Source organism: Pagrus pagrus, assembly GCF_965226575.1.
Source record: "Pagrus pagrus genome assembly, chromosome: 17".
Lineage (NCBI taxonomy): Eukaryota > Metazoa > Chordata > Actinopteri > Spariformes > Sparidae > Pagrus > Pagrus pagrus.
Window position 1 is genome coordinate 15,617,478 of NC_140201.1, and position 14,339 is coordinate 15,631,816.

The following is a 14,339-nucleotide window of genomic DNA, read 5'->3' on the forward strand; positions in this document are numbered from 1 at the left end:
TGGTATTATCCCTGTTATCTTGCGTTCGTAAGGGCACACACTGATCTTTTCTCTGGAATTATCTGTCTTGCTGGGTAAAACCATCTATGTTCAATCGTCCTCAAGGGCCATGACCATGACTGCCAAATCACTGCACTCACCGTCTTTATCTCAAGAAAGTTTGGTGCTTTAACTCTATAGGTGTGTGTGTGCAAGTGGTGCAAGTACAGAGGGAAATTGGGCTTCGCTAGTTGCATGCAGTCTTATAATGTCAGGCTGCTATCACTGGTTTTGGGGAGCCTAAATAAGGCCTCGAATCAGACTGATCTGAGGTCAGTTTGTCCCGGGAAAAGACTCAGAGGAGCATAACGCTGGTGCTTTCTGTGTGACCTCCACAGGTTCATTACAACAAGCATAGTCTGTCTGCGCTGATAAGACAGACTTTCACTTTCTAATTTCTCTCTAGCTTCACACACATACACACACAAACAAACTGACTCGTGAATAAATCTTTTAAATCTCTTTAAGCAGCTGTTAATAAGTGTGCATCCATACAGCCTCACTGTGTGTCTTCTTATATAGCCATAAAGCACCTAAATAACTGCAAAATTCTTTACTTCTTTAAAACACCTGGTTGTATTAATAAGTAGGCACGTTGTGTTACTTACTCAGCTAGTAGGAAGTATGCCAGTTCTGAATCATCTTGAGTCCCGGGGAAACACTCCCTCAACGAGGGGACAGACTTTGACAAAACACTGGAGCTCTGCATCAAGTGAATGCCCGTCTGTTCACTCTTGTTTTACCTCGGTTTCTATCACTCCCTCTCTTCACTTTCTTTGCCTCCTGCATCAGCAGGGATCTTTTTTCTTTTGCAATGTAGAGTTTCCACAGTTCTCCAATTGTTCCACAGTATTCCAGTTGTTCCACCTCTACCTGGGGATACTGTAGCATCCAGGGAAAACAATGCTTCTTCCTGTTTTGGTTGCACAATGGCAGACCTTAATTTTTGTGGGAAAAACGAGCCTGGTGACAGATCGAATAGCATAGTGAAAGCGAGGCTTACAGAGAACATATCTATAAGCAAATGGTGTCATTTTTCTACAGCCATTACACTGAGCAATCAGTATTTACTTCAGAATCGTGATTCAAAGCAAAAAAGTTGTCTGTTTCCAGTTTAAGCAGCAAAATTCTCGAGTTTCTGCTCCTTTCTATTACTTCTCCAAGTTTAGGGATTTTGCTGCGGTTTTTAAAAACTGTATGAAGATTAACTCAGCTCAAACAGACTTGTGCTGTGTGTGTGTGTGTGTGTGTGTACTGTATCTCTCTGTAGGTATGTGTGAGCGGGAGGTTTCTAAATGAAAAATAGCTCTGCATATGCAATCTAATTCCCAAAGAATGCATGACCAGTCAGGACGACATATGGATAAGGTTCAGCTCAGCTTTTATGCAAAATTAAACTGCTACCTTGTGGTTCTAATTTAACAAGGTGCACCAGAGAAGTTGCATTCTGCTCCCATTAGCTGACTCCGTAACTCTTACCATAGTGTCTGTAGGCAGCTGAAAGAGCATAAAATGAGTGCAGCTTACATTTGCTAGATAAGAGCATGACTCATTGTTACGGAGTACGGGTCTACAATTGGCCAGTGGATCGGCATGTTTTCACTAATGTTTTGATCAGTGATGACAAACTGGTGGACAACTTTTTGTCTAGAAAACCAGCCATATTCATTCAGAACAGTTCATGAAATAATAGTCAATGTGTGAATTGTTCACTTGACATTATGATCCTATACATTTACTCATTTCATTGGGAATGAAAGGGCATATGCTTTCTGAGTAAGAGTGGATGGGGCAGCAGGTCTTTTCTCTTATTTTTGCCATTCTGTGTGCATGGATTTACAGTAAACCCCAAAGGATGCAGCTTAAACGTCACAAGCTGCTACTGTACCGTATCACACTGTACTATAGTGCATCTGCCTGGCTCCAGGGACACACTTGAAGCGCTGCACACACACAAGACAGCTAGAGGAGAGCTGGATGAAGGTGTGGAGGCGAAGACAATGAGTCACAAGGGAGGGAAATTTGAAAGAGAGAATATGGTGTTAGATAAACAGTGAGGAAGAAACAAGACATGATGTAGATGTGACATGTCCTCCTCTTTATTCTCTCGCTCCCATCACCTCTCCCCGTCTATCTGTATCCGCTCTCCTCCTGACTCCCTTGTCTCTCTTTTCATCTCCCCGTACCGCTTCCCCAGCCTGGCCGTCGTCCAGTGCGGCATCAAACTCCCGTCTGCTCGCGGCCAATTTGGAAGGAATTTGCTCGCCCATTAAAGTGCATGTTCAGTACGACTTTCATCCCTTTCCTCTTATGCTTTTTTTTCCCTCTCCATCTCGCGGTCCCCCAGCGAACAGCCTGCCACGTCTCCCCTTGCATCAATAAAGACCGAACAGAGACTCACAGATTCTGTGGAAGACAAAAAAAGCGCTGTAAGACTCCAGGAGAAATCAGCACGGAGCGTACAAACATTCAGGGTCCTTTCAGGTGCAGTTCTCCCTGCAACAATGATCTCTTTGTTCCGTAATGGGCCGAAATGAGACCTGGAAGTATTCGTTTTCCTGTTTATTTTTTTAACAAAGTGATCCATGTGCTGTAGACTTTGTGCAATGAGAGTGACAACCAGAGGTGTGTGGAAACAGGAGGCTACCAAAGTTTTTCGCATACTAACAAGGACAGACACAAAAACTCACTCAGACAAAATAATGCAGAGGGTTTCACCTGATCAGAAAGTAAACATGACTGTGATGTGAAACTGTGTTGTTTTGTTTCTCTGCTCCTCTTCTCCTTCTTTTCCCACAAACTACTGTCCAATTATTTTCTGCATAAGTTATACACATCACGGTTATTCAAGTCCACATACACACAATACTATCTGTGCAAACACACAAGCATAATAAGACCTAAAAAAAATGCTTCACAATGATTTACACCCCCCACCTTCACACATGTGGAAACCCTTGCACTTATTTATTTTATTTATTTGTTTATTTGATAGGGACGGAGCAAGTTAATGCACATCAACATAAGATACTCAATGTAAAAGTGCCAGATTTAGCAAGAATGCTCATTAACATCTCTAGTCCATAGGCATGAAACAGAAAGAGTAACATTACAAATGTTACAGCAACCTACATTACCCACGATGAAACAGCCATTGTATGACATCACTGGAGGCAATTTATCAGATTACATGCAGCATCCTCTGGGCCACAGAAGGCTTTATACTACTTTTTTCACATACTCCCCAAGACCTGTAAACACACTTTGATTTGTAAAAATGTGGATTTTTACACATTGTTTGAGTTGAATTTAACTTTAATGCTGAATGGCCGACTGTGATGTCTGATTCTGTTTCTAATCTCAACTTAATTCTCAGTCTTTTTGCTCTGGAGTTCTTTTCAGATTGTTACTCACATCAGCAGGCTGAAGCTCAAAGGAATGAGAGATACAAATTAGACAAATAAGCAGACCAACATAACACTTGGCAAGCAAGCAGTTATTTTGATGAATGGTGACAATGTGTGTTTAATAAAAGCCCCGTCAGGCCTCCAGGATGAGCTTGTTCGTGCTCACTGTTATCCTGCTGCCTTTGTTTGTGAAAGGATTTCTTGCAGTTATTAAATGACAAGAATGGCACAACTTTGCCATTGGAAAATAGGCTTTGAATTGATCTGTTGTGAGTAAACTGGAGTTTTCTTCTACAGACACAGCCATTTATCTTCACATTTATACAACAGCGCAATCCAAGAGTCAGAATGGAGAGAGAAAACAAGCAGGGAGAAAGAATGACTCAGATAACAGCAAACTTTCTCCCTGCACAGCCATTCAATGGAAGTCAGTCAGTAGCCATGGGAGGCAGCCACAAATGTTTCCAGCTTTTGTTACCCTCTGATTTATAGTCGGTCAGTGTGTCCTTGAGGTGTGACTCTAGATTTCCTGCTAACCAATGGGTGGGCTTTGTTCGTGTATTGTGTTGCTCAGAGTAAGCTGTTGATGTCCCTTTTATGGCCTTGTAATTGTCTTACTAATTATGGACAACAAAGAGATGAGAGGTAGATAACTGGGAATTGACTGGTCGTGTACCAGGGGAGAGAGTAACAAGAAGGGGATGGACAGGCTCTGCTGTGTTAATGTGAGAGCAGCAGCAGGGTTCACATTGTTCTTTTAAGTCCTGAGATATTAAATTTTTAGAGGTTTTTTCTCTTTGTCTTTCAGTGTCAAATGCACAATGATGTCCATAACAAGCTGGAACTACCAGACAAGTTGATTTAGCGTAGCTATTCAGAATAGAAATAGAAATAGGAAGGTTAGTTGAGCTGTATCCAATGTCAACATAATCTTCACTTTTAGAGCTGGGCAAAATCATCTTAGTTTGGTTACAATGTGATGTGTTTATTCCTGGCATCAGGGCTGAATTACAGTAAAGTGATGTAATTTTCTAAACTTGTTCTACTACCACTTCATTATATCCACATTACTGATGATTATTGATAAGAAATCTTTATATTTTGCAATATCTTGATTTGGTCGTCCAGTCCTAGCATTTATGAAGTGCTTTTGAGGAGATTTTCAAAATATCAATATATGTTTCATGTATCCAGATATACATGTAGTCAAAAAAATATCATAATATAATATTTTGGCCGTATTGCTCAGCCCCACTCAATCAAAGAAAGTGATGCATGATGTGCGCCAAGCAAATGCAGATACATAATATGAATATGATAGTGTTAGAGCTGAAATAGATTTTTTGTTATATATATATATATATATATATATATATATGATTTATGTGGCTGTTAGACTGTTGAAGGTGAGTTATTTCTGAGAGAGGGAGTAGGTTGCGGAGTCTCATTCCCAGGCCTTGAAATGCTGTTGGTGGTTCCTGTCAAAACCAGCGTGCAAAAAACAGCTGCGCAGCAATCAAATGTTGACCTAGAATTCTAATTTCAACATTATGAATGAAGCTTTGAAGCTTCAGACTGTTAGGCACAGCCCTAAAAGTTAGTCTGGTGTTAGCACTATCTGAATTGGATCGACGAATATCAGCTGAACACACTATGACTGGCAAATCACAGTTCAAACGCTGTAAGATATAGTACAAAAAAGATCAAATTGTGATCATTATGACAGATTTTTGATAGATTCAATATTTTTCATATTACTGAAAAACTACAGTATTACAATCATGATGAACAAATATGTTTAATTACATCTGGAGACTGCGTCTCTGCAGCACTATAGTACTTTGTTGTAATGTTGTTGTGTCACACATTTTACCTTTATCACAAAATTACAGCTTCTGCGATTGGGAAAACTGCACTTGGCCATATTGCAGTTTTGATAATATTTCGATTAATTGTGCTGCCCCAGTTCAAACCTGTTCAATCTTTCCACTGAGCAGACTGCAAACGGGCCCGAAGAAAAATGGATTCCCAAAATATTTAGAGCCCAGTAGCACCGCTGTGGTTTAATAATTATCTCGGTTCACTAATGCTTTTCTGGACTGGAAAACAAATTCAACATAGAAGTACATTTTTCAGGGGAAATGTTAGTTTTCTCTCCTGCCATGCAGAACTTATTAATCATTGAATTATTCTTCTTTTGGGCCCAAAATTGTTTCAAATGTAAATAAAACATTAGGCGTCTGAATGATACTTTAAAAATATATTATTAAAGGAAAAAAGAAAAATATTATTAAAACACCTCCACATTTACTGCATTAGGTAGTAGATTAAGCCATTTTCCTCCACAGCAAACCCTTCTGTATCACAACCGTCGATAAAGGGAGGGAGGGAGGGAGGGAGTTAAGTTTTTTCGGTCATGGAAGTGTTCAGTTAGCCCCGTCAATAAACAAATCTGCTGGAGGTCTGACTTTGCATCTAAAGCAACATTTGTGCTTATTTCACAGATTTCAGATCTTGTAAATCCTCTGGGGGTTTGGGGAGGCTTTGGGCCGGATGCTGCTTTGTTAGGAGTGCTCACTGGCATTCAAACACTGCTGGAGTGCAGCAGAGCACAGCAGCATGGCATGGCAAGATGTGTGTGTTTGTGAAAAGGAGAGGATGAACTGAGAGGAGACATTTTAAATGAGTAGACTGCGGTGAAAAAGTACAGTACAACCCTAACCTTTGGCCTGAAGGCAGCTTTAATGATTGAGCAGCTGCCAGTAAGGAGAAGCTGGTATCGAACCTCAATAGTTATTCTGTTATCGATCGAAATGTGTCCATAGGATATGAAGTATGAAAATCTGTGGAGAACTTAAAGTTGGCATTGAGTGTCTGGTCATATTTGTAGTCTTGTTTACTTGTTATACTTGTTATAAATAAATCAACTAAAATTGACGTTACAATGCCTGTGTTCTATTAAGGTTAAGGTTAAGGTTATTTTATTGGTCTCCACAAGGGAGAAATTTGTCTCGGAGATAGGGAAGAAGTTGCAGCACAACTACTGTGTTGCAGAGATATCTACTGGTGTAACTATGTTAACCAGCTAGACCCGACCCAGTCCAAATCATCTGTGCTAACTAACGCTAACTCTTCCCCGGTGCTCCGAGCTCCCAGTCTTTACTGCTAGCTGCATGGCTAACTGTGCTAACTAGCTAATGGCAGCTGCAGTTAGCAGTTACTCCGGTGAAACGCTCGTAATTTGACAGGTGGCCAATTCTTACATATTGCACCTTTAAATAATGATTTAACCATGATTTAACTGTTTTCTTTCTGAACTTTTTTCCACTAATAAATGTAGAATGAGTGTGCGCTTGTCTCTGGACGGTTTGATTTGCACACAAACACAATGGCCTCTCCTCTGCGATGGCACTGTATCAATATTATGTTCCCTCCACCCTGCTCTGTTCCTGTTTGCACAGTCCAGTAAGTGTACCCACCTAGTAATCCCTAAAGGAGGAAATCCCAGGCAGTGGCTGTTCTCTACTCTCCCTCCCTGTCTCTCTTTGCAATTCACACAGACGTTTCACTGTGTTTGTCTTTCACAGACACACCGCGTTAAACTTGTTAAAGTAACTTCCACCCTACACCATTCTGCTGCGGTGTGGAAAAAGCTGCCTTCACACAGGAAGATCTGTTATCAGGTTTTCTCCCGGAGTCACTTTTGACCCTCTTTTGTGTCTCTCTGTCCGTCTCAGTCTCTTTCTGTCACTTTCTCTTCCTCCAGGCTCACTCGCAGGTTCCTCACTCATGCTCTCCCCCCACTTAAACACTGGTTTCTGGATCAGTGCCAGCCCGAGTGTTCATGAGTGTCACCATTTGCTTATACAAGTCCTCTGAGGAAACAATCATGCCTTTCCCTGCATTTAGACGCGCATGCACCCTGCAGACATAAAAATAACATGTGCATCAGTGTGCACAAACATTATTAGTTGTACACACGGACGCAGGTCCTCCAGAAAAGAAAAAAAAAACAGAATAATTCAGCCGTCAACTTAAACTTTACAGGACAGAAATGTTTATGAGGTCTGTTGTATAACGTAAATGCCACCTGCTGTTGAACGGCAATCTATTTCATGACGTAGGCCTGAATCATATGCCACGGTGCCCTGATTCCCTCTGTTAGGCTGCGTCATGTCCAGCCAGCCAGCATCTGTGTTTTCTAAGAAGTAGTAGCCTACTCTGTGTGGGTGAGTCAGGGAGAAACAGCGGGCTCGCAGGGAAGAAAGCTTTAATAGTGAGACAGAGTGATGCATAAAGTTTTGACTGACAGACCTAAGATTTTCGGACACTTTTCAGGTCAGGATTTTGCTACAGAACAATGGTCCTTCAGAGAGTGGTGCGAAAGAAAACAACTGATTGTCGCAACAAGACTGACAGGTGGAGTTACATAGGAGAAAGAGTAGAGGAAGGGAGAGAGCGAGAGCAGCTGGGTAACAGTATGTTTTTTCCAAATGTGCTTGTGCACAAGCAGCTACTCATCTGAGCAGCCAGTGCAGCTAACAATGTGAAAATCAAATATTAATGGTGTTAGTATTTCATAAATCGATAATTGATTGATATTGAAATGAGCTTTCAACTCCAGTCAATGAATTCAGAGGTAGTTTCAGTGCGCTTACACAGCTAGCTTTGCACCATGTCAGAGAATTTCTTTGGGAAGAGCGTTTACTCAAGAGCTATGGACTGAATTGAACTGATAATATTGCCAGAGATCCTTTATCGATTTGCTTGGGAAGATGGTTTACCCGTGACAGATTTGAGAAACTGAAATCTGTAACAAACTGAACTTATTTCTATATTTGTTGTTTATTATTGAAACCCTGAAGGGTTTTACTTTTTGTTGAACCCTGGAATCTTTATTTTTGGTGAATATTATTTGAGTTTGCATAACCCTAACCTGCAAAAAGCCACCTGGATAAAATCAAGCAGGTGTAAAATACCCCTATCTCTTTAAAGAAGAGTTTGAAAATGTAAATGACAATTGTCTGGGCATAAAACCAATGATCTGTAGATAGTTGCAAATCCAGATGCAAGTCTAATAATAACTTAGCCTATTATGCTTTTCTTTTTTTAATCGAAAAGGAATCGTGACATTAAAAACGAAAGTCAAATCACATCGTGGATTTGGAGAACTGTGACACCACATACACTGAAACATACATAGATACAACTGCAGTCTTTCATTATTCCTTTGTGTCCCTGAATGCCTCACCTTTTTCTTTATCTCCATTTTTACTCATGTCTCTTTTTCATGATTTATATAACTTAATTAGATACTTGTCACGTAACACGCAGTATAGAGATATGACCTTCGCTGTGAAAGAGATTTGAGCAATGCAGTTTTCTGTGTTGTGCAGAATTTTTGCCAAACCCAGTGGCGATCCTTTTTCACACATTCCCAGATAAGGTATTTTTCAATCAGACACACATTTTGCTGTGCACACAGTGCTAATGAGCATGGAGGCTTGACACCGTGAAACAACTTAAGCAGTGTTAAACATGTTGCCAAAATCAGTTTAAAGAACTCAGTGAAACCTGATGAAACTGTCAGTATTAATGTGAGTCATGTCTTGCAGGGCAGCCAGTTTGCTGACTCAGGTTAATTTAGCGTTGTGGCATTCAGTCAGGAGGCATTTGTAGCAGGTTTATAGCCTTTTGTGGTGAGCAAGAGTTTGGGAGTCTTTCGCCATTTGATAATGAAAACGATCAAGGCAACTATTATGATAACCTGTCCAGTTTTTGTGTGTCTGACCTAATCGATAACAGTACTACCAACTTTCAAAGTCAAGTCCAACAAACCATTACTCGTATCAGAGGATTTCATTCAGATTCTTACGGTGTCTGACATTCCTGCGTCGTTCAAACAGCCAATCTGAGCTCAGCAGAACCAGCATGTCTTCTGTAACCCGCAGTAGAAGGATCCTCACTTGGACCACCTGCAGCTCATGTACCAATTAAAATCACCACCCACCCACCCCCTGACCCAAATGGTTTGACACACATGCACACAATCACACACACAATGATAACAGCTGGAGAGAGTGGAAGCAATCAATAAATAATTGATGAAAATTAGCTCTACCCATTCATAATTGATACCCTCAATTACCACTAAGAGGCCCCACCTGAGTTTCCTGTGTGTGTCTTTGTTCCCAGTGGTCTTGAATATGTCACAAAAGATTTGGTGTGTGTCCCATCTGCTGTTTGTTGCTTCTCTCTTTTTCAAATTGTATGAAACAATGTGTTGGAACTGTAGAGATGCTTTCTCTCTTACTGACACACACAGCGAGTTATCTGCAAGCCGTTTTCCAAAATGTTATCTCCTCTTGTAGCCGTACGGGCAGGAAACTACTCTCTGCTGATAAGCAAATGGAGTGTGTGCTTCAGACTCAACATGTTCCTTTCTTTCTCTATTGAATTCTAATTCTAATTTGGTGAAATGCAATTATGCAACCATTCAGTTATCTTCCTCCAGGCTTTTGGACAGGCCAATGGAGAGTAACTACTAAGTACCTAACTATGCCGCAAGTAGAGCTAACTATAGTATAGTGTAGCTACTATAGTTAGTTACTCTCCACAGCAGTGTCCTGCTCTGAAATCCAGTTTCTGTTGTTAAGCCTGAGTGCACGTTGCTTCACTGGCAGTAGACTCCTCAAATTGTCACATTGCTGTGCTGCCGTATCAGAAGCTTCAGTAATTTGCATTTTGTTATTTTTCACAGTTGAAAGCATTTTTCTGCTCGCACGAAGTTTGCAGCAGACCACAGTGTTCTTTGCATGTTTGACTGAGACAAACTCCCTGAGACATACGTCTCTTGCTCATCATCCAACTTTCAGCTTTTTGCCTAGTAGGCGACGTGACCTGCTCTGACCTGCTGCATGTACACATCATCATGAGACAGGCAACCGTGTGCAACTTGTGATCTGGCAATGGAGCAACGCTGTGTTACTTAAAATAGTAACTGTATTATTATTACTGATTCTGAAATTTTAATCCCTTACACTACTTGTTACTGGGAAAAGTAATAGTATTACAGTAATATATTACTGAGTAATGCGTTACTGCCCAACACTGACAATAAATGACAAGAAAGCAGTAAATCCTGACATTTAATAAGCTCCAACTAGCTAATGTTTGACATGTTGGCCTAAATAATGACAAACTGATTAACAGAAAAGTTGGCAACTAATTTTCTTTCGATCTACTGATTGACGTATCTTTGTGGCTCTACTTGTAAGGATTAAATAACTGGCTGCAATAAAGTATATGATGTTTGATTGTCATGTTTTTTATTACAGTGGTGCTGCAATGATTAGTCAGCATTTATTGTTTCAATGTATTAACTATTTCAGTCATCACAAAAATGTGAACCATCCTGTGTTTCCAGCTTCTCAAATGTGAAGATCTGCTTTTTTTAAAATCTGTTTTTGTAAAATGAACATTAAATTGAAACAATTAACAGATTAATTAACAGTTTTGAGTAAAGAAAGTCATAGCTGCCGTGTTCCATACATATTTGTAATTGTACACTAAAATGTTTTTTTTTTCTTTTTTGTCTTCCTATATATATAAATAACGTTGGTCTTGCCCCTTTTTTCCCCCCACATGTTTCTGCAGATCACCACTCTGATAAATCATAAAGACAAGCCAAAGAAGTCCGAGCGCACCCTGGCAGCCATACACAGGGTGGGCCAAGCAGTGAGTGTGGCTGTGGGACGTTTTGTTGCCGTCGGGGAAGCCATCGCCACAGAGAATCAAGAGCTGAAGGATGAGATGGGTCAAGCCTGCTTCGAGGCACGCAGAGCGGGTAGGCATCTTTGGCTGGATCTTATAATGTACTGCCAATTTCACTGAATTGCTGCACTTGAACTCAACACTTTGTCGAGTGTTTCGGAGGGGACGCGAGCAGCAGAGTTATGTTGCAAAACCATGTGAAAGTACTTCATCCTAAAGGCTTCTTCATAGTGGATACTGTATCATCCTGTCATGAGCACATTATAAGCATAAGCAACAGTTGTCATCACAAGCTGCTAAGTCTTATGTTAATGTTTCCTCAACAGTGTTTATGTGTTACGACAAACTGTGACTCTCTCATAAAGCACCCGGCAGCACCTACAGGCTTCACAGTGTAATCAAATTTGAGCCAATTTCGATTTGTCGGGCCAGCCTGGCTGTCAAACAGTATTGTACCAGAGGACCTCCAGAGTGATCTAAAGACATTGTTGTTATTAGGTTGAAATTAAAGCCTGAAAAAAAGTGCTTCTTCACCCAAGGGTGCTGTGTAGAAGGAGGGAATGAAAGTGTCTGCGCTGGCTTGGAAAGCACAGCCATAATAGATTCTGATGGAAGGCTCTCAGAGACTTGGCGAGATTTAATGTGTCGTTTTCCCAATATTCACTGCCACATAGATTGCTTTCTCAACCTAAGGGTCAGGAACCTTCATTTTTTTCCCCCCTATGGTTTGAATCTGCTGGCTGCAGTTTAACTTTCTCCTTATGGCTTCATTTCTGCAGTTTCATTTAAAACATTCAGCTTATAGATCACAGACTTGCAAAATGTTCAGGGAGTAGAGTGGTCTGCCTCTCGCCTAAAATGTAGCTGCAAGAGGCCTCATCTGTTTGGATGGATGTGTGGATGTGTCAAGTGTAAACCAGCAAACAAGCGAGGGAGACAAAGAGGTAGAGAGGGTTGTAGGAGTGCTGGAAACAGTGGCAACCAGTGTGCAGAAACAAGAATGTGCAGATCACTCTTTGGAGACGACAGCTTTTATTGAACCCGAGAAAGAAGAGGTGATGGTTTTGTCAGGAATGTGTTTCTCCACACTTTCTTTTTGCTGTCTAAAAATACTCCAGACACATGTATCTTTCTTTCTACTTCAACTTTCTCACAGTTCTTCGTTTAGATAGTCGTCGCCACTTGCTTGCTTCTTTATATATCTGGAAACTCACTTCTTACCAAAGCAAAACAAGAACCTCATTTAGCCTCCTGCAGAGCAGACCGGAAACAATATCGCATAGGATAAGAATTTAGACACAACACCGTGATAATAGGTTTATGTTGGGGGAACCAGCTTGTGTAGGAAAGCGTTTAATCCTCGCACAGCGCTGATTTGTAAAGACAGCTAAAACGGAGACAAAGAGAGCGCTGGTGGGAGGAGGAGAAGAGACTGATGAGAAAATATGTGCGTGCGAATGTGTATGTGTGTGCAAAGGTAAGGCCGAGTAAAGTATATGTGTGCATTTGTGTGTGCGTTGCTCACTGGGACTAATGTATTCCTGTTCTCACTTTCCTCTTAGGGAGGTGTTTTCACAGTTTTCCCTTTCACTTATCCTGACCGACACTGTACAACTGTTCCCTGATTATAAAAAGAAGACCCTTTTTGTCTCGTCTTCTTTTAAAAAAAACAAAAAACGATGGAGACATCTTCAGGGATGAAAAAGAAAGACTTTTGAGTCTTTAAGTCTCCGGGAGAAAGAAGAGCTAGTTAGTGAAGGATTGACATTTCTCTAATACCTAGCCGCGGGGAGAGTTTAATCAGGCAGGCTTCAGCCTTGTGTGCTATAATGAATGAAATAAAGGCAGGCTGAAAGCACTAGTTTAATTAGATGCTACCCATCATCGCAGCGTTGCAGAGATCCAATGAGGCAGGTCAGTGGAGGCAATCTGTGTTGGATCTCTGTCTCTGTCTCTTTCACTCAGTCTCTTAGTGTCATTTGCACATTGGCATTTCTCTTGCTCCCTCGGAAAGATTTAAGATTAGATGATTTTTGGGATTGAAATAAAGTCAAGGAACATGCAGTGAGTGAGTGTTTTCAAACTGGACTTCATGTGGTAAAAAAAAAAGTTGGGGAATATGATTGCCTCGAAGCGCCGTACCAGCACATCAAAGATTGGTCTTTTTTTGAGTTTACACTCCTGAAAGACAGAGAAACAAGTCGACAGCAATGTCAGCAGCTCTGTGAGGCTGTAGCAGAGATCATTTTTTAGCACCGTCTTTAGCATTGCATTTTGTATGTATTTTTGCCAATTAGCACTCAACTCAAAGTACAGCTTAGTAGCGCTGCAACAATTAGTCAATCAATTAATTAGATGCCAACTATTTTGATAATCAATTAATTGTTTCAGTCATTTTTAAAGCAACAATGTCAAAGTGATAACCCACTCACACAACAATGGAAGAGCCACCAGGAATTGGGATTCAGTACTTTGCCCAATGATACTTATACATATAGACTGCAGGGGCCTGGAATCGAACCACCAACCCTCCCATTGGTGGACGAATGCTCTACCTCCTGAGCCACAGCCGTCCCAGATGTCACATTTGTGATGGCACCAGATGAAAAGTTAAGGAATCGCCAAAGTTAATCAAATTTAGCCCGAGGGGAACATGACTCTGTACCTAATTTCATGGCAATCCCCTGACAGACAGACATTGCCGTCCGTTGAGTCATGCAAGATCAACTGCCTGCAAGCGCTGCAACAACACATCAAGGATCGGCCTTTCAAGTTTTCACTTATGAATAATAAATCTATCACACCGAAAAAAGCAGACTCCATTACACCTGATGCATGATTTTCGATGTAGGAACAAAACCTTTCATAAATGAACAGTAGATACAAAGGTGGACAGTTCATATGACAACTAAGGAGCCAGTGGGACAGCTCTGTTTTACATATAGGGCCATGAAAATACTCCATACTCCACTCCATACCATTCACATTCCAGGATTCAGAGGGGAGAGATGGCTCCCTCTGCTCTCCACCCTGCTAGGGCCATGGGGGTTGAGCAGCAGTCTTTGTGAGCCAGGCCTAGATGTTTTAGCTGGTTAGTGGAGCTGGCACTGAAAAGCAGCC

The 14,339-nt window shown here is 41.0% G+C and overlaps 1 protein-coding gene across 1 annotated transcript in view; it reads left to right on the plus strand.

Moving 5' to 3' along the window:
* ctnnal1 (catenin (cadherin-associated protein), alpha-like 1) overlaps positions 1-14,339 on the plus strand; it is a 53,894-nt gene that overhangs the window by 21,387 nt on the left and 18,168 nt on the right. The window contains exon 2 of the mRNA XM_084380018.1: positions 11,103-11,292. Within this exon, the coding sequence (XP_084236144.1) occupies positions 11,103-11,292 (190 nt within the window). The remainder of the gene's footprint in view (positions 1-11,102; positions 11,293-14,339) is intronic.